General features: G+C 40.8%; 1 protein-coding gene across 3 annotated transcripts in view; it reads right to left on the bottom strand.

The window, feature by feature from the left end:
• Nucleotides 1-23,473, bottom strand: part of LOC124036052 (small G protein signaling modulator 1-like) — an 83,954-nt gene extending 60,481 nt beyond the window's left edge. For all 3 annotated transcript variants that reach the window (XM_046350157.1, XM_046350158.1, XM_046350159.1), the window contains exons 1-2: nucleotides 23,396-23,473; nucleotides 23,239-23,282 (exon numbers count right to left, since the gene is read on the bottom strand). In XM_046350157.1, the coding sequence (XP_046206113.1) occupies nucleotides 23,239-23,282; nucleotides 23,396-23,432 (81 nt within the window). In that variant the 5' untranslated portion in view covers nucleotides 23,433-23,473. The remainder of the gene's footprint in view (nucleotides 1-23,238; nucleotides 23,283-23,395) is intronic.
• Nucleotides 23,474-24,148: the final 675 nt, after the last annotated feature.

Below are 24,148 nucleotides of genomic sequence, written 5' to 3'. Positions count from 1 at the left end.
CCTGATTGCATGTTGCTGTGGATAAGAGATATGTAGGTGATAATGTAGGTCCAATCAGTAAGGCGGTCTGAATGGTGTGCTGCTTTGACGGCATCCCATATTCACATCGTTTCCTCTCTATGGGAATTTATATTTGATGTTGATGCGCTCATCAACGTCATGTCACTCCTCGTCCTTTACTATCAAATAGCCATGTGCAGAATGTCAGTCACCTATTACCCTATGGCCAATGAGCAGAGCTGACTAATGCAACTTTCCCACGCTTGCTAAACAACCTATGGGCATACCTGGGTAATAGCTACCTTGCTCTCTTTTCACCAGTGGTGGAAAAAGTACCCAACTGTAATACTCGAGTAAAAGTAAAGATAACTTAATATAAAATGACTCAAGTAAAAGTCACCTAATATGGCTCCCTGGGGAAACCCCCCCTTCAGTGCCCCCCGCCAAAAAAAAAACATATTCTGCACTAACTAAATATTATATATATAATAATATATATATTTTTTTAAACATTTGGAACAAATGAATAATCATAACATTTAAAACTATATAAATATAAAAAATATGCACAAAAATAAGACTTAATTATTCTTAACGATTTCGCACAAACCAGTAAAATGCAACAATATGTCTGTGAAGTATTATGAATGAATTGTGGTTTATTTGGTAGCTTTTTGTAGTGTGACTGATTTTACTTATTGCATTACTACTGTACAAAGTTAGAGGTGTGCTATTTGATAGATTCCCCTGCTCCCCCTACCTCAGACTTCCAGTAGGGAGACTCGAGGTCAACATAACCCCACCCCCCTCTCCATCTCGTTCTTCTGAGTGGGAGACCTTCCCAGGCAGCAGCCTGCCTAGCTCACAAACTAGAATCAGGGTGCCCACACCGACAAGGTTACGTTACCCACAGTCCCACACAGTGACATGATATCATTGACGTGACGTGCAAATGAGCGATAGAAAACCGTTCGCGCAAATGTCACCATTCCTGATTTTTTTGGTGTGGGCGCCCAATGCCACCCCCGGCTAGAGGCGCCCGAGACGGCTGCCCATGTCGCCTATACCTAAATCCGCTACTGCAGCTATGTTATGTGTGATGATTGTGAGGTGCTATACAAAGAATACAATAACTGATTCAATAAATTGAAGTGCATAGCATATACAGTTGAAGTCGGAAGTTTACATACACTTAAGTTGGGGTCATTAAAACTAGTTTTTCAACGACTCCACAAATTTCTTGTTCACAAACTATAGTTTTTGCAAGTCGTTTAGGACATCTACTTTGTTAATGACACAAGTAAATTTTCCAACAATTACAGACAGATTATTTCACTTATAATTCACTGTATCACAATTCCAGTGGGTCAGACGTTTACATACACCAAGTTGATTGTGCCTTTAAACAGCTTGGAAAATTCCAGAAAATGATGTCATGGCTTTAGAAGCTTTTGATAGGCTAATTGACATCATTTGAGTCATTTGGAGGTGTACCTGTGGATGTATTTCAAGGACTACCTTCAAACTCAGTGCCTCTTTGCTTGACATCATGAGAAAATCAGCCAAGTCCTCAGAAATTATTTTGTAGACCTCCACAAGTCTGGTTCATACTTAGGAGCAATCTCCAAATGCCTGAAGGTACCACGTTCATCTGTACAAACAATAGCACGCAATTATAAACACCATAGAACCACGCAGCCACCATAACGCTCAGAAAGGAGATGCGTTCTGTCTCCTAGAGATGAACGTACTTTGGTGCGAAAAGTGCAAATCAATCCCAGAACAACAGCAAAGGATCTTGTGAAGATGCTGGAGGAAACAGGTACAAAAGTATCTATATCCACAGTAAAACGAGTCCTATATCGACATAATCTGAAAGGGCGCTCAGCAAGGAAGAAGCCACTGCTCCAAAACGGTCCTAAAAAAGCCAGACTACGGTTTGCAACTGCACATGGGTGTCACGACTTCTGTCGAAGTCGTTGCCTCTCCTTGTTCGGGCAGTGCTCGGCGTTCGACGTCACCGGTCTTCTAGCCATCATTGTACCATTTTTCATTTTCCATTGGTTTTGTCTTGTCTTCCCACACACCTGTTTTCAATCCCATTCATTACCTGTTGTGTATTTAACCCTCTGTTTCCCCTCATGTCTTTGTCAGAGATTGTTTTATTGTCAGTGTTGTTTATTTGTTGTGTTGGTGCGCGACGGGTCTTCGTACCCATGTTTTATCATGTCTGTACTTTTTAGTGTTATGGAGCATGTTCTGTGGACATTTATTAAAAGACTCCATTTACACTCCATTTTGACTCTCCTGCGCCTGGGGACAAAGATCGTACTTTTTGGAGAAATGTCCTCTGGTCTGATGAAACAAAAATAGAACTGACCATCGTTATGTTTGAAGGGAAAATGGGGAGGCTTGAGCAGAAGAACACCATCCCAACTGTGAAGCACGGGGGTGGCAGCATTATGTTGTGGGGGTGCTTTGCTGCAGGAGGGACTGGTGCACTTCACAAAACTAACCCTAACCCAACCATACTTCCAAAGTTGTGGCAAAATGTCTTAAGGACAACAAAGTCAAGGTATTGGAGTGGCCATCACAAAGCCCTGACCTTAATCCTATAGAAAATGTGTGTGGGCAGAACTGAAAAAGCGTGTGTGAGCAAGGAGGCCTACAAACCTGAATCAGTTACACCAGCTCTGTCATGAGGAATGGGACAAGATTCACACAACTTATTGTGGGAGGCTTGTGGAAGGCTACCCAAAATGTTTGACCCAAGTTAAACAATTTAAAGGCAATGGTACCAAATACTAATTGCGTGTATATAAACTTCTGACCCACTGGGAATGTGAAAGAAATATAATCTGAAATAAATAATTCTCTCTACTATTATTCTGACATTTCACATTCTTAAAAAAAAAGTGGTGATCCTAACTGACCTAGAGACAGGGAATTTTTACTAGGATTAAACGTCAGGAATTGTGAAAAACTGAGTTTAAATGTATTTGGCTGAGGTGTATGTAAACCTCAGACGTCAACTGTATATGGAAGGGCTTACATGTATCAATCTTCACAATGAAGGTGTTTATGTTTTGTGCGAATGAATTGAACATCGCCAAATGCATCATAAAAACATATTGCGCCTATATAAGCCAACCCTTGATGTTTACAAAGCAGCACACAACAAACTCACTTTCTCATCCATAGCCTAAAAACGCATATCAAGTGCAAGTTAGCTGTTTAGCTCACATCTGAAGGCAGGGGGGCATTTAGGACGTCTTCTACTGTGGATCGCTAAAATATCCTAATGATTATGATCACACTTCCTCAATTCAGAAAATATTATGGCGACACTATACCAATAATGGTTTGGTATGATTTAGAAACCAAGCTCAAGTTATCAGTGTATCCTGTTATAACCTGAACTTCTAGAAATATCTTCACACCTAGAAAAAAAACCTACAGGCTGCCGTCATAACTGTCAATCTTGTTTTCTTAAAAAAAAAAGAATTACAGGGGGGTAGTTTGGAAAATGTTTTATTCCATCTGTATCGTCCTCTGGAATAACAGACATTCTGGAGTAATACATACATAAGCAACGTTCTCTAATAATCCTAATTCGAATAGGGCTATAGCCTTAATAATAACTCCTGCAGAATTAAGCATTTCTTGCAGCAAAATGATACACCAAATGCAGGCAATTTTTTTAAATTTGGGAACAGAAGATCTGTAGGGGTGCTGTATTCATCATAAAAGCATCATAAAAGCTGACAGTACTTCAACCAGATAAAATATGCATCGAAGCCAAACTGAAATCTTATCAGAAACACGGTCATTTTCACAGCTTTCTTCTTCCTTAAAACTGGTCAAACTGATGTCATTTGGACATTTTGCACAGAAAATATTATTATTATATATTATAGATTTGTTGTTGTTTTATTCTATTTTCTCCCCAGTCCCTAAACATCTCTGCTTTGCAAAAGATGACAGAAACTAGATTTAAGCATTCATTCTATCATTCTATAGCCATTTGTGGCAACATCTGGCCTATCCTAAAGGACTGTAGGCATTATCGTCCAGATTTTACATTGTAATGTTGGCCTAAATGCATAGGTCTTATTGTAGCCGACTTCACAGTGGTGTTTTGCAATATCGCTGTTATTTTAACCTAAAACATTTCAGTGGGGAATATTTCATTAATGCTTCATGAGCTCAGTATGCCTCCTACTGTCACGCCCTGGTCTTAGTATTCTGTGTTCTCTTTATTATTTTGGTTAGGCCAGGGTGTGACATGGGTGATTATGTGTGTCTTGTCTAGGGGTTTTTGTAGATTGATGGGGTTGTGTGTAGTATAGTATTCTAGGTAAGTCTATGGTTGCCTAGAGTGGTTTTCAATCAGAGGCAGGTGTTTATCGTTGTCTCTGATTGGGAACCATATTTAGGCAGCCATATTCTTTGGGTATTTCGTGGGTGATTGTTCCTGTCTCTGTGTTTTGCACCAGTTAGGACTGTTGTCGGTTTTCACGTTATGTTTATTGCTTTTGTAAATTGTTCGTATTTTTCATCTTTTATTAAAGATGTATAAAGATAACCACGCTGCATTTTGGTCCTCCTCTCTTTCACCAGAAGAAACCCGTAACACCTACTGCTTATTTTCTCATCACTATTCATTGTTGTCAACAAAGTGTTTATCTGAGCAATTTACCAATTAACTAACATTTCGGTCATTTTTAAACCACTATAATTTACAGGTTTATTTCTGTGAGCTCAATGCACAGTTTCTCAAGAGATCAAGCATGAACTGTGCGAAGTAGTAGAGTTGTAGTTTCCAACAGGCAAATATTTGACATTGTTTAGGGCAGAAAATGTGGTCATTAACTACAATGACCATAATCCATTGCGTTCCTACTTGTCCGATCTGGGAGAGAAGAGACAGAAGATGCGCGATCAAGTGGGAGAGAGTAGTTGCTTCACAAGGAATCTCTAACTGAAAATACATGCTCTAAGTGATTGATAGTTGGTGTTCAGCAGTCATAAAAGTGTGCCTTAATTACTTTGAAGGACTACTAAAATCGTTATTTTGTCAGACAGGATAGGCAGCAGTTCTACAGAGATGATGACTTGGAATTAAATAATAGTCATCAAATAAAAACAAATGAAATATTTTATTAAAGTAATGTGAATAATTATGGTTAAGAAGTGATAGGCAGTAATGGGCAGTCAATAGCATCATGGGACTTTAATTAATTGTTTTATTCTGTGGTTTTACAGCATTCGACCCACAGTGCATAGCTCATTTAAATGTTTAAAACCACTATCAAAGCTAAAATTTAAAAAAACTTCACAATTTCTTTATAATCAAACCAAAACCGAACCGACCTCAAAGCAGTAATCGTTCATCAGTATCAGCAAACAACTTAACTTCAATTTGTTATGACGGTCCTTGAACCTAGTTTCAGCCCTCCCAGTAGCAAACCAAGTGGCAGGGCTGTCATTGACTGGAACATATTAATGAATAATTGTGGCTGTGAGCTGCAGTTTGTTACCTGCTAGATTTCATGCTTGTTGTCTAATAAAATGGTTTATCATTACATGTGTTGCTTCAGCTTTCAAAGGACCAGGCTACATCTTTCCTGTACTGAATTGGGGGAATGCATCTCCCTGCAAGCTTCAGCCTCCGATTTCGCCCGCCATGGTGGTCATACCACAACTACTGGTAGCAATCACAGACCTCCCTTCACAGTTGTATTTTTTTATTTAACCAGGTAGGCGAGTTGAGAACAAGTTCTCATTTACAACTGCGACCTGGCCAAGATAAAGCAAAGCAGTACGACACATACAGAGTTACACATGGAGTAAATAAACATACATTCAATAATACAGTAGAAAAACAAGTCTATATACGATGTGTGCAAATGAGGAGATAAGGGAGGTAAGGCAATAAATAGGCCATGGTGGCGAAGTAAATACAATATAGCAATTAAACACTGTAATGGTAGATGTGCAGTAGATGAATGTGCAAAGTAGAAATACTGGGGTGCAAAGGAGCAAGATAAATAAATGAATACAGTAGGGGATGAGGTAGTTTGGGCTATTGACAGATGGGCTATGTACAGGTGCAGTGATCTGTGAGCTGCTCTGACAGCTGATGCTTAGAGCTAGTGAGGGAGATGAGTGTCTCCAGTTTCAGTAATTTTTGTAGTTCGTTCCAGTCATTTGCAGCAGAGAACTGGAAGGAGAGGCGGCCAAAGGAGGAATTGGCTTTGGGGGTGACCAGTGAGATATACCTGCTGGAGCGCATGCTACGGGTTGGTGCTGCTATGGTGACCAGCGAACTGAGATAAGGCGTGGCTTTACCTGGCAGGGTCTTGTAGATGACCTGGAGCCAGTGGGTTTGGCGACGAGTGTGAAGTGAGGGCCTGCCAACGAGAGCGTAAAGGTCGCAGTGGTGGGTAGTATATGGGGCTTTGGTGACAAAACAGATGGCACTGTGATAGACTGCATCCAATTTGTTGAGTAGAGTGTTGGAGGCTATTTTGTAAATGACATTGCCGAAGTCGAGTATCGGTAGGATGGTCAGTTTTACAAGGGTATGTTTGGCAGCATGAGTGAAGGATGCTTTGTTGCGAAATAGGAACCCAATTCTAGATGTAATTTTGGTTTGGAGATGTTTTATGTGAGTCTGGAAGGAGAGTTTACAGTCTAACCAGACACCTAGGTATTTGTAGTTGTCCACATATTCTAAGTCAGAACCGTCCAGAGTAGTGATGCTGGCCGTGCGGGCAGGTGCGGGTAGCAATCGGTTGAAGAGCATGCATTTAGTTTTACTTATATTTAAGAGCAGTTGGAGGCCACGGAAGGAGAGTTGTATGGCACTGAAGCTCGTCTGGAGGGTAGTTAACACAGTGTCCAAAGAAGGGCCAAAGGTATACAGAATGGTGTCGTCTGCATAGAGGTGGATAAGACTCACCAGCAGCAAGAGCGACATCATTGATATATACAGAGAAGAGAGTCGGCCCAAGAATTGAACCCTGTGGCACCCCCATAGAGACTGCCAGAGGCCCGGACAACCGGCCCTCCGATTTGACACACTGAACTCTAGTAGTTGGTGAACCAGGCGAGGCAATTATTTGAGAAACCAAGGCTGTTGAGTCTGCCGATAAGGATGTGGTGATTGACAGAGTCGAAAGCCTTAGCCAGGTCGATGAAAACGGCTACACAGTATTGTTTCTTATCGATGGCGGTTATAATATCATTTAGGACCTTGAGCGTGGCTGAGGTGCACCCATGACCAGCTCTGAAACCAGATTGCATAGCGGAGAAGGTACGGTGGGATTCGAAATGGTCGGTAATCTGTTTGTTAACCTCTTGCTCCTACCGGACATGCAGGCGTCCCATCTAGACATCTAGAAATGCAAATGCGCTACGCTAAATGCTAATAGTACTAGTTAAAACTCAAACGTTCATTAAAATACACATGCAGGGTATTGAATTAAAGCTACACTCGTTGTGAATCCAGGCAACGAGTCAGATTTTTAAAATGCTTTTTCGGCGAAAGCATGAGAAGCTATTATCTGATAGCATGTAACACCCCAAAAGACCCGCAGGGGACGTAAACAAAATAATTAGCATAGTCGTCACTACACAAACCGCACAAATAAAATATAAAACATTCATTACCTTTGACCATCTTCTTTGTTGGCACTCCTAGATGTCCCATAATCACTATTGGGTCTTTTTTCCGATTAAATCGGCCCATATATAGCCTAGATATCGATCTATGAAGACTGTGTGATAAACTTAAAAAAATAGCGTCTTATAACGTAACGTCATTTTTTTAAATTAAAAAAGTCGACGATAAACTTTCACAAAACACTTCGAAATACTTTTGTAATGTAACTTTAGGTATTAGTAAACTTTAATAAGCGATCAAATTGATCACGAGGCGAAGTATATTCTTTAGCTGTCCGTCTGGAAATAATGGTAAATCTCAACCAAAATATCCAGTCGGAGACCGGAAGAACTGCGCTGCCTTGCCTCTGTTTGACCAAGAAACAAATAGTAGGCAAATGACAAGACTCTAGACAACGTGTGGAAGCTGTAGGTATTGCAACCTCAGCCCCATTAAATGTGGTTCACCTTTATCAATGGGTTCAAGTCGCGCATGGATATATTTTTCCATTTTCAGTGATCAGATTTTCCTGCACTTTTCGATGAAACGCACATTCTGTTATAGTCACAGCCGTGATTTAACCAGTTTTATAAACGTCTGAGTGTTTTCTACCCATACATACTAATCATATGCATATACTATATCCCTGGCATGAGCAGCAGGGCGCTGAAATGTTGCGTGATTTTTAACAGAATGTTCGAAAAAGTAGGGGGTAGGAGTAACAGGTTAACTTGGCTTTCGAAGACCTTAGAAAGACAGGGTAGGATAGATATATCAGTTTGGGTCAAGAGTGTCCCCCCCCCCTTTGAAGAGGGGGATGACCGATGCTGCTTTCCAATCTTTGGGAATCTTTGGGAATCTTCCAAACACCATGCATAGACAGGTCGGCTATCAGTCTACACCATACAATGTCAAAGTAACTAGCGTGATCATAGCTTATTGTTTGTCACACGGTCATGCCACTGATAATTTATGTATGCAAATTGGGCCTGGCGGCAAACTTCTATCACAAGCTCTCGTCACTAAACAGTTTACTGCTGAACATCATGTCTCTCGTCTTTGAAGCACAGTCTCGTAGTTAATCGCCAAAGTAGTTGTAGCACAAGGCGTACTTCCTTCCATATCTGGGGCCAGTGCTCCAAGCTTCAAGATTACTTGAGTACTCATTCAACTCATTTGGATTTCTCTATTCTATTCTCTATAAAGACTCTATTTAGTTGACAATTTTGTGAAATCGTATTTGGAAGTATTACGTGCTCTAGTACTTTAATTTTCAAAAGGGTGAGCTAACATCATGATCATGCTAATTCATAGCTATTCTCTTCAACGTTGCATTATTAACTTTTTCAGCGTCTTAAAGTTATTTTTACACCACAATTAGTATAACTGGATAAATTGGCTGCACGTAGGGCTCATCACTCTCCTATGTGTTTTTATTACATACGCACTAAGAACCCTAATCGCATCCTACCCAGCTAACAACGGCTGGTCCCACAGTCACCACTTTATTGCATTTTTACGAATTATCTTTGAAAGACAGGGTCCTGAAAAAGGGACGTTTCTTTTTCTGCTGAGTTGATATGTTTTGGCAGCCTATAAATGATTTGTAATTCTGTTCCGGACCCCTGACCATACACTCAAGACAAATGATACCTGGTGTAAACTATGTACCCCCACTGTCCAACAACTACTGTAGGTTGATTGGTTGTCCTCTGCCTACCTTTCATTTGTTAGGCTCAATTAATCAACTTCATAATGGCTCCACGATACCTCAAATTATAGTTATTGGATAGTTTGTCATTTCATGTGAAGAATAATTAGTCATGCATATAGAGTTGTTGGTCATTCATTATTGCTTCGTTCATATAATTCTCATTCCGTAGCCACAGTTGTTGAGTATCCAATTACAAATGTTTGTGATTATTGTAATAGTAAATTGAAAAGGTGGTTAATCATTATTACACATTCTCAAATTGAACAATGTTAGGCACTCTACAGGCCTGCATTGACATGTGTCCCTACCTCATCGCATTACAGCATGTGTGGTTGGATTCTAGGTACGAGCAGATGTAGCATTCAGTCGGTTTCTACGTAGACGTAGATGCAGATGAAACTAAGATTCTGGTGCTCAGCAGGCCATGCGTCATCATAATTAATTTATCTATTCAAATCACATTACCACATACATGGTTAGGTTCTACTTGCATCTACATAGCATTTGGTTAGGTTCTATGTACAAGCAGACCTGCATTTCATCTAAACACATCAGCAGATGTTCAATTCTGGCACTCATTCTTTGCATGGGATCTCTTTTCCAAATAATTAATACATTTGTTTCCAATTTCTAGAGCCAGTCGTTGCTTGGGACGTGTCCCATCTCCCTGGTTAAAATGTTGCATGGCTTGTCCCTTCTCCCTGGTGAGTAACTCACATTCTTTCTGGGGGTGTTTCGATGCCAGCTGCCTCGCACAGGGCTACCAGCATCACAACATCTGACTCTGAGGATAATCCCTCAGGGATGAGGACCCTCCCCAAACAATTGTACCAAAATGTTTATACTTTAATTTGGCCTTTGTTGTTCATTCAGTTCGCCTGTCCTCGATTGAAATCTAGATCATGTTGGTTCAATCGGTAAGGCGGTCTAAATGGCTTGCTCCCGTAATAACCGACCGCATGACGGATGGCAGATAGCCTAGTGGTTAGAGCGTTGGGCCAGTAGGTTGCTAGATCGAATCCCCGAGCTGACAAGGTAAAAATATGTAGTTCTGCCCCTGAACAAGGCAGTTAAACCCACTGTTCTTAGGCCGTCATTGTAAATAAGAATTTGTTCTTAACTCACTTGCCTAGTTAAATAAAGGTCAAAATAATAACATATTCACATTGTTTCCTCTCCATGTGCACACACATTTGAAATTGTTTTGACGGTATAAGACGGTATTTTATGTTTTTGAATAATAAAAGTTTTCTATGAGTAGTGTGTGACCCTACATTCTATGTGATTTCAACACATACATTCTATGTGATTTCAATGGGTCTCTCTCCATTCTGATTGTTTTATACTGTTCAATTCAACTTCAAACAAAAATAACTTTCGGCATTTGCATTAACTTCTGCACTCATTTCAGATCATTTCCACACGGACACATAAGGCTGTATGATCAGGGCAAAAAAATCCAGGGTTTATTTTTAACTACATGTTGCATTTACAACTTAGATCAAAACAATGAGGTGAACTGTTAGAATCATGGGAAATTAATGAATATTCTAATTCATATTTTTATTTATTTTAAATGTAACCTTTATTTAACTAGTTAGATGATAATATTGGGCACTTTTAATAAAATGTTGTTTGTCATGACAATTAATTAAAATGCCACGGAGGAGTTATTGTAACAGGGTAATAGGAACCAAAGTCTTGGTCAGTGTTTCCTAGGGAGCCCCATCTTTGGCTACATTAAATGCGTTCTCTTAGCCCCTTCATGTAGGGCACATATTCATGCTTTACCTATTCCTCTTTGATTTAGAACTGTTGCACAAAAAACATGCTGATTTAGGCCTACACCATCACTAGTATTAGGCTGTATAGCTATGTTTGCCTAGCTAGCTAGCGATCAGCATTAGCGGCTAACACGGCTTAGCCACAACTTTCTAAGAAAAGACAAACTAGCTGTTTGCAGAAAGAAACGAATAGTGTAATTATAGAACGCTTGTGGATTTATATCAAGAAGCAAAGATGAAACAGCATCGTTGTCATCAACATTGTTGCCTGTGCTGCATTAACCACGCAGACTGAACTCAAGTGTCTCATGGTCGAGCAACAACAAATGCTTTCCTTGAGTGACAGGGGGCGGGCCTAGGTCTGTGTGAAAAGCAACATGGAGAGAGATGACTCAAGTGGCGGAGTAAACTATACAAATTGACGTTACACACGGCATACCACATTTAACAAACCAAACATGAAAATACCATTATAGAAGGTAAAGCAAAAACCCAAACCAGCCCGTGCATCAATACCGGTATATAGTAATATCTGATGTTGACAAGTCCTTAGCCACGTGTAGAATGTCAGTCACGTATTACTCTATGGCCAATGAACAGCAGCTGAATAATGCAACTTTATCACGCATGCTAAACAACCTATGGGCATACCTGGGCAATAATTACCTTGCTCTCTTCTCACCAATGGGAATACATGTTGTGATGTATTTAAATGAAGGCTTACTCTCACTTGCGTCTTACTACAAAAGGTTCACAGCCGCCACAGCCTCGGAAACTCTTCCTCCCAGCAGGGAGGCACTCACAAATGTCAGCTCTAACTGGACATTAAATGTCAAATCTAGACCTACGTTGTAATGTACAGTATACTGAGCAAAAATATAAATGCAACATGCAACAATCTCAAAGGTTTTACAGAGTTACAGTTTACATAAGAAAATCAGTCAATTGAAATATATTCATTAGGCCCTAATCTATGGATTTCATATGACTGGGAATAACGACATGCCTCACAATGGGCCTCAGGATCTCGTCAAGGTGTCTCTGTTATTTAGAATTGCCATCGATGAAATACAATTGTGTTCGTTGTCCATAGATTATGCCTACCCATTCCATAAACATAGATTATGCCTACCCATTCCATAAGCCCACCGCCACCATGGGGCACTCTGTTCACAACATTGACATCCGCTCACAAACATGACGCAATACACGTGGTCTGCAGTTGGGAGGCAGGTTGGACATACTGCCACATTCTCTAATGGGGTTGGAAGCGGTTTATGGTAGAGAAATTAATATTCAGTTATTTGGCAAAAGCTTTGGTGGACATTCCTGCATTCAGCACGCCAATCGCACGCTCCCTCAAAACTTGAGACATCTGTGGCATTGTGTTGTGTGACAAAACAGCACATTTTAGAGTGGCCTTTTATTGTCCCCAGTACAAGGTGCACCTGTGTTTATTTTTATTTATTTATTTCACCTTTATTTAACCAGGTAGGCTAGTTGAGAACAAGTTCTCATTTGCAACTGCGACCTGGCCAAGATAAAGCATAGCAGTGTGAACAGACAACACAGAGTTACACATGGAGTAAACAATTAACAAGTCAATAACACAGTAGAAAAAAAGAGTCTATATACATTGTGTGCAAAAGGCATGAGGAGGTAGGCAAATAATTACAATTTTGCAGATTAACACTGGAGTGATAAATTATCAGATGGTCATGTACAGGTAGAGATATTGGTGTGCAAAAGAGCAGAAAAGTAAATAAATAAAAACAGTATGGGGATGAGGTAGGTAAAAATGGGTGGGCTATTTACCGATAGACTATGTACAGCTGCAGCGATCGGTTAGCTGCTCAGATAGCAGATGTTTGAAGTTGGTGAGGGAGATAAAAGTCTCCAACTTCAGCGATTTTTGCAATTCGTTCCAGTCACAGGCAGCAGAGAACTGGAACAAAAGGCGGCCAAATGAGGTGTTGGCTTTAGGGATGATCAGTGAGATACACCTGCTGGAGCGCGTGCTACGGGTGGGTGTTGCCATCGTGACCAGTGAACTGAGATAAGGCGGAGCTTTACCTAGCATGGACTTGTAGATGAACTGGAGCCAGTGGGTTTGGCGCGACGAATATGTAGCGAGGGCCAGCCGACTAGAGCATACAGGTCGCAGTGGTGGGTGGTATAAGGTGCTTCAGTGACAAAACGGATGGCACTGTGATAATAATATAATAATATAATAATATATGCCATTTAGCAGACGCTTTTATCCAAAGCGACTTGCAGTCATGTGTGCATACATTCTACGTATGGGTGGTCCCGGGAATCGAACCCACTACCCTGGCGTTACAAGCGCCATGCTCTACCAACTGAGCTACAGAAGGATAAACTGCATCCAGTTTGCTGAGTAGAGTGTTGGAAGCTATTTTGTAGATGACATCGCCGAAGTCGAGGATCGGTAGGATAGTCAGTTTTACTAGGGTAAGTTTGGCGGCGTGAGTGAAGGAGGCTTTGTTGCGGAATAGAAAGCAGACTCTAGATTTAATTTTCGACTGGAGATGTTTGATATGAGTCTGGAAGGAGAGTTTACAGTCTAGCCAGACACCTAGGTACTTATAGATGTCCCACATATTCAAGATCGGAACCATCCAGGGTGGTGATGCTAGTCAGGCGTGCGGGTGCAGGCAGCGAACGGTTGAAAAGCATGCATTTGGTTTTACTAGCGTTTAAGAGCAGTTGGAGGCCACGGAAGGAGTGTTGTATGGCATTGAAGCTCGTTTGGAGGTTAGATAGCACAGTGTCCAAGGACGGGCCTGAAGTATATAGAATGGTGTCGTCTGTGTAGAGGTGGATCAGGGAATCGCCCGCAGCAAGAGCAACATCGTTGATATATTATCACCCCCCCCCTTTAAGATTTACATGCACTATTGTAAAGTGACTGTTCCACTGGATGTCATAAGGTGAATGCACCAATTTGTAAGTCGCTCTGGATAAGAGCGTCTGCTAAATGACTTAAATGTAAACGTAAATATGTACAGAGAAAAGAGTCGGCCCGAGAATTGAACCCTGTGGCACCCCCATAGACTGCCAGAGGACCGGACAGCATGCCATCCGATTTGACACACTGAACTCTGTCTGGAAAGTAGTTGGTGAACCAGGCAAGGCAGTCATCAGAATAACTGAGGCTACTGAGTCTGCCGATAAGAATATGGTGATTGACAGAGTCGAAAGCCTTGGCAAGGTCGATGAAGACAGCTGCACAGTACTGTCTTTTATCGATGGCGGTTATGATATCGTTTAGTACCTTGAGCGTGGCTGAGGTGCACCCGTGTCCGGCTCGGAAACCAGATTGCACAGCGGAGAAGGTACGGTGGGATTCGAGTTGGTCAGTGACCTGGCTTGACTTGGCTTTCGAAGACCTTAGATAGGCAGGGCAGGATGGATATAGGTCCGTAACAGTTTGGGTCCAGGGTGTCTCCCCCTTTGAAGAGGGGGATGACTGCGACAGCTTTCCAATCCTTGGGGATCTCAGACGATATGAAAGAGAGGTTGAACAGGCTGGTAATAGGGGTTGCGACAATGGCGGCGGATAGTTTCAGAAATAGAGGGTCCAGATTGTCAAACCCAGCTGACTTGTACGGGTCCAGGTTTTGCAGCTCTTTCAGAACATCTGCTATCTGGATTTGGGTAAAGGAGAACCTGGAGAGGCTTGGGCGAGTAGCTGCGGGGGGGGGGGGAGCTGTTGGCCGAGGTTGGGGTAGCCAGGGGGAAGGCATGGCCAGCCGTTGAGAAATGCTTGTTGAAGTTTTCGATAATCATGGATTTATCGGTGGTGACCTAGACAGGGGTATGGTGGGGTGCGGGTACAGCGGAGGTAAGCCCAGGCACTGGGTGATGATGAGACATGCTGGTTGTAATGGGTGAGGTCACCGCATGTGTGGGAGGTGGGACAAAGGAGGTATCAGGGGTATGAAGAGTGGAACTAGGGGCTCCATTGTAAATTAAAACAATGATAACTAACCTGAACAACAGTATACAAGGAATATTGACATTTGAGAGAGACATACAGCGTGTAATGATCATGCAGTTTAATCTGCATTTTGATATGCTACACCTGTCAGGTGGATGGATTATCTTGGCATTTGAGAGAAATAAGCTTTTTATGCATATGGACCATTTCTGGGATCTTTTACTTCAGCTCATGAAACATGTGAACAACACCTACACTGTACATGTTACGTTTATATTTTCGTTCAGTGTAAAACATTTCTTTATAACATCGCGTTATCAAGCAGAATTTGCTTCCTCTATTAATCATCTATTATTTATGGATACCAACATGCTATGAAATACATTCATTAAGCTTTAATAATACTGTATGTATGCAGCTATAATGTCTTGTTCATTGATGAAATGCTTATAGATGTGTAATACATGGATGTGTTAATGTGAATCTTTACCAAAAAACTAAATCAAACCACTGAAATACAATGGGGCACAGCAAATGTGCATTGATTGGTTGGCAGCTAAAGTAAATGTGCAAACTGGGGTAACATCACTTCTCTCAGGCATTACTGGTTCTATCCCATCATCAGTCAGAATCTGGATCCTATTCAGTCATCACAGAATCTAACTGGTGAGCTGTATTAGCCGACGACCTGCAGGTTTCTATGGCGACGGCACGTGTCATTCTGTTGCCTCAGTCCCCACCAGCTATCTGAGAGATAGTGTAGCTGGTGGGGACTGAGGCAACAGTGACAGAGAACGTCAACAAGCCAATTAATCAATGAGAAAAACAGATGACTGGTATTATGCATGATCATTGGTTCGCATTTCCCTTCATCAGCATAGGAACCAGTTAGGTGGAGGGATACTGATTAAAGGTCGACCAATTAATCGGAATGGCCGATTGATTAGGGCCGATTTCAAGTTTTCATAACAATCGGTGATCAGCATTTTTGGACACCGATTGTGGCCGATTACATTGCACTCCACAAGGAGACTGCGTGGCAGGCTGACTACCTGTTATGCAAGTGCAGCAAGAAGCCAAGGTAAGTTGCTAGCTAGCAGGTAAAAAACAATCAATCTTAACATAATCACTAGTTAACTACACATGGTTGATGATATTACTGGTTTATCTAGTTTGTCCTGCGTTGCATACAATTGATGCGGTGCCTGTTAATTTCTCATCGAATCACAGCCTACTTCGCCAAACGGGTGATGTTTTAACAAGCGCATTCGCGAAAAAAGCACTGTCGTTGCACCAGTTGGGTACCAAACCATAAACATCAATGCCTGTCTTAAAATCAATACACAAGTATATATTTTTAAACCTGCATATTTAGTTAAGATTGCCTGCTAACATTCTTTTAACTAGTCACTTCTCTTGCGTTCCGTGCAAACAGAGTCAGTGTATATGCAGCAGTTTGGGCCGCCTAGCACACTGCGAACTGTGTGAAGACCATTTATTCATAACAAAGACAGTAATTATTTTCCCAGAATTGTACATAATTATGACATAACATTGAAGGTTGTGCAATGTAACAGCAATATTTAGATTTAGGGATGCCACCCGTTAGATAAAATACGTAACGGTTCCGTATTTCACTGAAAGAATAAACATTTTGTTTTCTAAATGATCATTTCTGGATTTGACCATATTAATCACCTAAGGCTCGTATTTCTGTGCGTTATTATGTTATAATTAAGTCTATGATTTAATATTTTACAGAGCAGTCTGACAGCGGTGGTAGGCAGACTCGTAAGCATTCATTCAAACAGCACTTTTGTGCGTTTGCCAGCAGCTCTTCGCTGTGCTTCAAGCATTGAGCTGTTTATGACTTCAAGCCTATCAACTCCCGAGATTAGGCTGGTATAACCGATGTGAAATGGCGAGCTAGTTAGCGGGGTGCGTGCTAACAGCGTTTCAATCAGTGACGTCACTTGGTCTGAGACCTTGAAGTAGTTGTTCCCCTTGCACTGCAAGGGCCGCGGCTTTTGTGGAGCGATGGGTAACGATGCTTCGAGGGTGGCTGTTGTCGATGTGTTCCTGGTTCGAGCCCAGGTAGGGGCGAGGAGAGGGACGGAAGCTATATTGTTACACTGGCAATACTATAGTGCCTATAAAAACATCCAATAGTCAAAGGTATATGAAATACAAATGGTATAGAGAGAAATAGTCCTAGAATTTCTATAATAACTACAACCTAAAACTTCTTACCTGGGAATATTGAAGACTCATGTTAAAAGGAACCACCAGCTTTCATATGTTATCATGTTCTGAGCAAGGAGCTTAAACATTAGCTTTTTTACATGGCACATATTGCACTTTTACTTTCTTCTCCAACACTTTGTTTTTGCATTATTTCAACCAAATAGAACATGTTTCATTATTTATTTGAGGCTAAATTGATTTTATTGATGTATTATATTAAGTTAAAATGAAAGTGTTCATTCAGTATTGTCATTATTACAAATTACAAATAAAAAAATTGGCATCAGCTTTATTTGGTCCTCTAATAATCGGTATCGGTATCGGCGCTGAAAAATCGTAATCGTTCGACCTCTAACACAGAACCCAAACTGTCTGTGTGCGTGCGCCATCGTGCGCTTACGTGCTATGTCCCCCTACACCAAACGAGATCACAACACGCAGGTTAAAATATTAAAACAAACTCTGAACCAATGACATTAATTTGGGGACAGGTCGAAAAGCATTAAACATGTATGGCAATTTAGCTAGTTAGCTTGCACTTGCTAGCTAATTTGTCCTATTTAGCTAGCTTGCTGTTGCTAGCTAATTTATCCTGGGATATAAACATTGAGTTGTTATTTTACCTGAAATGCACAAGGTCCTCTACTCTGACAATTAATCCACACATAAAACGGCCAACCGAATCGTTTCTAGTCATCTGTCCTGCTTCCAGGCCTTTTCATATTTGAACTTATATGGTGATTAGCATCTACACTTTCATAGTATTACCACAACAACCGGCAAAACACTTAATCTTTCAATCACCCATGTGGGTATAACCAGTGAGGAGATGGCATGTGGGTATCTGCTTCTATAAACCAATGAGGAGATGGGAGAGGCAGGACTTGCAGCGCGATCTGTGTCAGAAATAGAAAGGACTTCTATTTTAGCCCTTGGCAACGCAGACGCTCTTTGGCGCACACGAGCAGTGTGGGTGCAATAATTGAATCACATGGATTTCTAGATGTATTTTGCGACACTCGTGCACGCAACGTGTCCTGTCTGATCAGCATGTAATACTGACTGTGTTTAATTCTATAACAATAAATATGTTGGCCCCTTGAAACTGTGTATATTAATCTAGTTCCCAAAAACGTTTAACCTTATTTGCACTTTTGACGCTAGAGTACACTTCTCTTCCATTTCTCTTGTTTAGGCTAAATATATTTGGTGCCCCCTATGAGCAGTAATACTTTTGACAGTTAATAGGTAACTTGTTAATTGCCCAAAGAACAAGATCACTTCCATGCACAATATGAATCTTTACTGTCGTGTTCTGCAACAGCAAGTGCTGGTGTCATTCTCTTTCAAGTATCACTCTTCATCTCTGCTGTCACAGTGAGGATAAAATCTCATCAAACCTGGCAAGCCTCCACTACTGCATAAGGGGGCTTGGATAGAGTCTATTTACACAGTCTTCCCATTAACTCCTGCTACACAGCCACAATCGGAAAAAGAGGGAAGACAGACCAAGGCCCATACACCTTTCCCCATCCCCATGGGCTGAAAAAGTGAAAAACAACTAGCGCAATTATGTAAGCCAAGCCGTTGGCTAAAATCATCTGTTCACATTTCCTACTGTGCATTATTAGAGTGAATGACTCGTACACCAAAATCAAATACTGAGAAGTGACAGACTTGAGGCAAGATGAATTCACATTGAAATGCCTTGGTTAAAAAAGGTAGTTCAATATTCAAAACACCTTATTGCAAAATGTCTTGAAGTAAGTTCCCTACTACTGGAAGCAAACAAAGAACCTTGTAAGGCCTCAACGATTTCCCTTGCTATTCTCAGTCTCCTTTGCTAAATATGGACAGTTTAAACACAGCATTTCATAATCACAAATGGATGCATTGTTGGGTACGTTTCAAAATGTTACTCCTTTATAATTATAATTTGTAGTATGTAATTCAGTTGCCAAGAATAGTAATAACCACCATTTATTCACAAAGCTTGATAACACATTCATTACCACCTCATTAATGACAACAGAGGCTTTCCTTTCCTGTTATTTGTGTTGCGTCTCTGTGCACCCAGGTAATAATATGATTGTCTACAATGTCTTCCATTCATGTGTGATTTGAGACCATGAAAAACATCTATTAGCCTGGAGGTTTCCCTGAGACTGGGCATCATAATTATGCGATATATTGGTTACGACCTTGCTGAAACCTTATCCTAAGTAAGAAGCCAAGCAGAAAAAAGGTGTCTGATACAGAAAAGCAAATGAAAGGTGAGCTGTTGCCCACTGTGCCCTACTCCTCCTCTCACCTTATGTAAACACAGGTGTGTGTGTGTGTGTAGGAGAGGGGGAGGGGGAGGGAGAGCGAGGGAAAGAGAGCGAGAGCCCCAGATACGTCCGGTATAGGCTATTCACATGCTTCCTTCACTGAACCCCACAAGAATAATGTTCTGGCCTAGACCCAGGTGTACATTGTACAAAGTGGCACGTAGCCACGTCACATCACTGCCACGTCATTAGACAAGCCGTATCCAAGGAGAGAAAGAACGAACTAACACAAACAGAGCATAGAATACAACAAATCATGTCCAGGCGAACGTTCACGATCGGATCCTGACTGGTGCTGCACATAGATCTCATTTGTGGGTGATATCCTTAGTTTGGCAGCTTGCTACTTGTAAAAAGGTTAGCCGATGTAGTGGTAACACTTTTTTATTAAGGTCTCTTAATAAACCATCGATAAAGAGGTTACTTCCCATTTGTTGATAATTGTTCCTACGTTTGTAAAATGTCATTTACGCATTTATAAACACTATTTTAATTGAACTGCCTTTTTCAGCATTATTCACATTTTCATTTTGTGAGTACAGATTAGCCTACATACTTTAATATCTGGTAGAATAGCACTACATCCACTCATGTGTATTTGCTATCCATCATTGCAAATAAGATGAACATTGGGACAAGGTGTAAAATACATTTTAAAGTCAAAAATATTCTTAGAAGTTATATAAAGACAATTTTAACTAAGCTGCCTTTTTCGTCAGCATGCTATGCTAGCTAATGCTAAAGCATCCGGCAGCAACTCACCCCAAAGCTAGGTGTAAGGGGTGCGTGTTGGTGGCAGGGAAGTCAGGCGCAGGAGAACGAACTTGGTACAAACGGAGTTGTTTAATAAATGCTGACAAAACTCCAAAACAACCAAAATGTACAAAATAACAAAGTGGGTACAAAACCCAACACTAAATAGCACATCACATACAAACAAAACAATACCCGACAAGGACATGAGGGGAAACAGAGGGTTAAATACACAACATGTAATTGAATGTAATTAACATGTAATTGATGAAACCAGGTGTGAAGGAAGACAAGACAAAACCAATGGAAAATGAAAAATGGATCAGTGATGGCTAGAAGGTCGGTGACGTCGACCACCGAACACGCCCGGACAAGGAGAGGGACCGACTTCGGCGGAAGTCGTGACACTAGGTGCCACATTTTCATGGAATCCAATGGGCCGCATTAGTATCAGCTAGCCTAGAGACTATTTAGAGATTACTTATAGAGACATTTACAAATGTAGGAATAATGATTAATAAATGGTAAGTAAACTCTTTACATTACTGTTTATAAATAATTCATTAAGGGACCTTAATATATAGTGTTACCAATGTAGCTAGCTAGTTAAGGCTGTGACTCAAAGGCAGATTACAGACATCGCACTACACTTGACTTGTAGAACAAAGTCTACATACAGACTACTTTCTATTCCATTTTTTTCTTCTGATGCATGTAGCCTAGCAGCTGAACGTTCATGATGCTAAAAGCTCAACAGTTGGCCACTGCCTGTCTTCTATAGCTACTAAAAAAAAAAGCTTTTAACAGCTCACTTTTAGTGATTCAAGGTCCATTTGCTTTCAGCAACCTCTTTTGCAGGGTGCTCAAGGTCTAAGGTCAAGGTCAGAGGCGTCTGTGCTTTTTCATATTAATAATAATCATATTGTATCACTGTATCACTCTGCTCCACTGCAGTTTAAGCGCTGAGCACTGAGGAGCTGAAATGAATGCGGGATCTTGGGGGAAGCGAATCTCAGTAGGGCCTCTCAAGACAGGCAGGTTTTTAATCACCAGGTGGGTATGTGCTCTACTGATAAGGCTGGTGACAGGCCTTTATGAAGATCAGGAGTAAGCGACGGGAGTTGAAATCTTTCCTTCATTCAGACACAGACTTGATTTGATGTCTTTGTTTGCGTGACACACGGGCCTCGCCCTTTTATGACACCAATAAAGATAGAGTGAGTCCTCTGATAAATAGACAAAACCGACTAATCACATCTCAAAGAACCCCTGAAGACAGGAGAGGAAAGTAAACGTGTTTCTTTGATCCATTATCGGCCTACTACACCAAGTATGTGGTGCTTAACAATCTGACCTAAAGACATCTGGGAAAGATTGAAATGATTTGATGAAGAAGATGCCGATGATGAGAATATAAATACTGTAGGAGAAACCCTTATTATTGAAGTGATAATCATTTTTTGTTGTTGTTGCAGTTTTAGCTTATTTTAGACTTCTCTAGGGTGTTGCTGTTTCCTCCATTTTTTAATCTCCAGAATATCTTGTCGAGACATTTTTGATGAAGGTAGTAATACTAGTAAAGACAGATTGTGTCAGTTAGCATTGCATTCAAAACCATGGGTAAAGAGCCGTGTTTGGGATGTCAAAAAATAAACTATAGCATCCACACAAAATAAATGCACTATACCTTTAAGATGACATGGATTTCTATGCAACAACTCTTCAATGGATTGATTGAACATACCTATAGCTTATTTAGTTAGTAACATAATTAGATGTCACTACGACATTAGAATGTGGCTTAAGAGTCTCGAATGACTGCATTATAACGCATTCTACTTAATGTTATAAACATTAACAATAAATGGGTTTAACAACAGCCAATTTCCCTTATGTTTCACAAAAACCCATATGAGTTTGGGCCAATATGTTGATGAAGGCTCAAATAATAAATGGACCCTATAGGCTAGAGTTCCATGACTGGACCCTATAGCCTAGAGTTCCAAGACTGGACCCTATAGGCTAGAGTTCCATGACTGGACCCTATAGCCTAGAGTTCCATGACTGGACCCTATAGCCTAGAGTTCCATGACTGGACCCTATAGCCTAGAGTTCCATGACTGGACCCTATAGGCTAGAGTTCCATGACTGGACCCTATAGCCTAGAGTTCCATGACTGGACCCTATAGCCTAGAGTTCCATGACTGGACCCTATAGCCTAGAGTTCCATGACTGGACCCTATAGCCTAGAGTTCCATGACTGGACCCTATAGGCTAGAGTTCCATGACTGGACCCTATAGGCTAGACTTCCATGACTGGACCCTATAGGCTAGACTTCCATGACTGGACCCTATAGCCTAGTGTTCCATGACTGGACCCTATAAAAATATTATAATTGTAATATTATAAAAAATATTATTTATACTATATAGCCTACCCTAAACCCCTAATTAAACACTTAATTACTTCTAAGAATATGGTCGACTTTGAAATAGATATTACACCTTGTCCCAATGTTCATCTTATTTGCAATGAAGGATAGCAAATACACATGAGTGGATGTAGAGCTATTTTACCAGCGATTAAAGTATGTAGGCTAATCTGTACTCACAAAACGAAAATGTGAATAGTTACTGTAAAAGTAAATAACTGGGGGAAAAAAACTAAAAAACATAGCCAATCTAGTCAGAGCGGGCCTATTTAAGCAATGTCGAAAGTTAACTCATAACCAAATAGTTCGTTTTTCTGATTCGATCATTGTTGCAGGCTGTCAGGTAACACCCACCTCCTTCTTGACGGTGCACAGTAGCCTCTGACGCATCTCTGCTTCTAAAACATATCAGAAAGGGTGTCATGTCATTTATTTTACCATACGTCTACATCTTCAGCACATGATATACACATAATTTGGTTATGTTTTAAACGGTCGTGTTTTCTCTTACCTGCCATTGCTGCTGCTGTTGTTGTTGTTGTTGGCATGGAATCCGGTCCCCTTTGCGTAGCTCCTTCACACAGAGACCATCAGCTCTATGTGGCTATATCGAACCGGAGAGCACTGCTTGAGGCTTTACTCACACCTCTTAAAGCTACAGCAATCACTAAATTCGATTCTTCCTCCTCCGGTCCACAGACTCTTCCCAGAAACACAAAATAAAACTGATACCTGTGAAGAATAAAGTGACTATTTTATACGTTTGCCGAGATTTTTTTTACATTTTTTTAACTCATCAAAGAGACGGTGCCATTTAGGCATAATGTAACCTATTAAATACTGAATAGCCTGAATTTGTCCAAACAGGTACCATATTCTTCACATGGCCTTCTTCTGTAAAGTCAGGAGCGTATCATGAACCATTAATTTCCATAATAATTAATCATTCTAATAACTGAGCCCTGTACTGCAGCAAATTTGGTTACAAACACATGGAAGCTTTCCCTCACCAATAAGATATTTTGCTAAACAACCCCCTGAAACATATTAGCAGAGCAAATTGAGCTCATCAGTAGATCTGGTGTCCTGGTCTTACAGCTTCCATCTCTGGGGGTAAATGGCATCTTATACTGTTGGATAATTCTATATTGCTTTTTATAGACATTGATCTGGGCTCACTGGAAAATAATCCACCATTTTCCTGGGGCACTATAAAAAGCAATACGAATCATAAGAACCATTTTGTGTATTCTAAGCTTGAATA

Source organism: Oncorhynchus gorbuscha, linkage group LG05, assembly GCF_021184085.1.
Source record: "Oncorhynchus gorbuscha isolate QuinsamMale2020 ecotype Even-year linkage group LG05, OgorEven_v1.0, whole genome shotgun sequence".
NCBI classification, from domain to species: Eukaryota; Metazoa; Chordata; class Actinopteri; order Salmoniformes; family Salmonidae; genus Oncorhynchus; species Oncorhynchus gorbuscha.
This window is presented reverse-complemented; position numbering and strand designations above follow the sequence as displayed.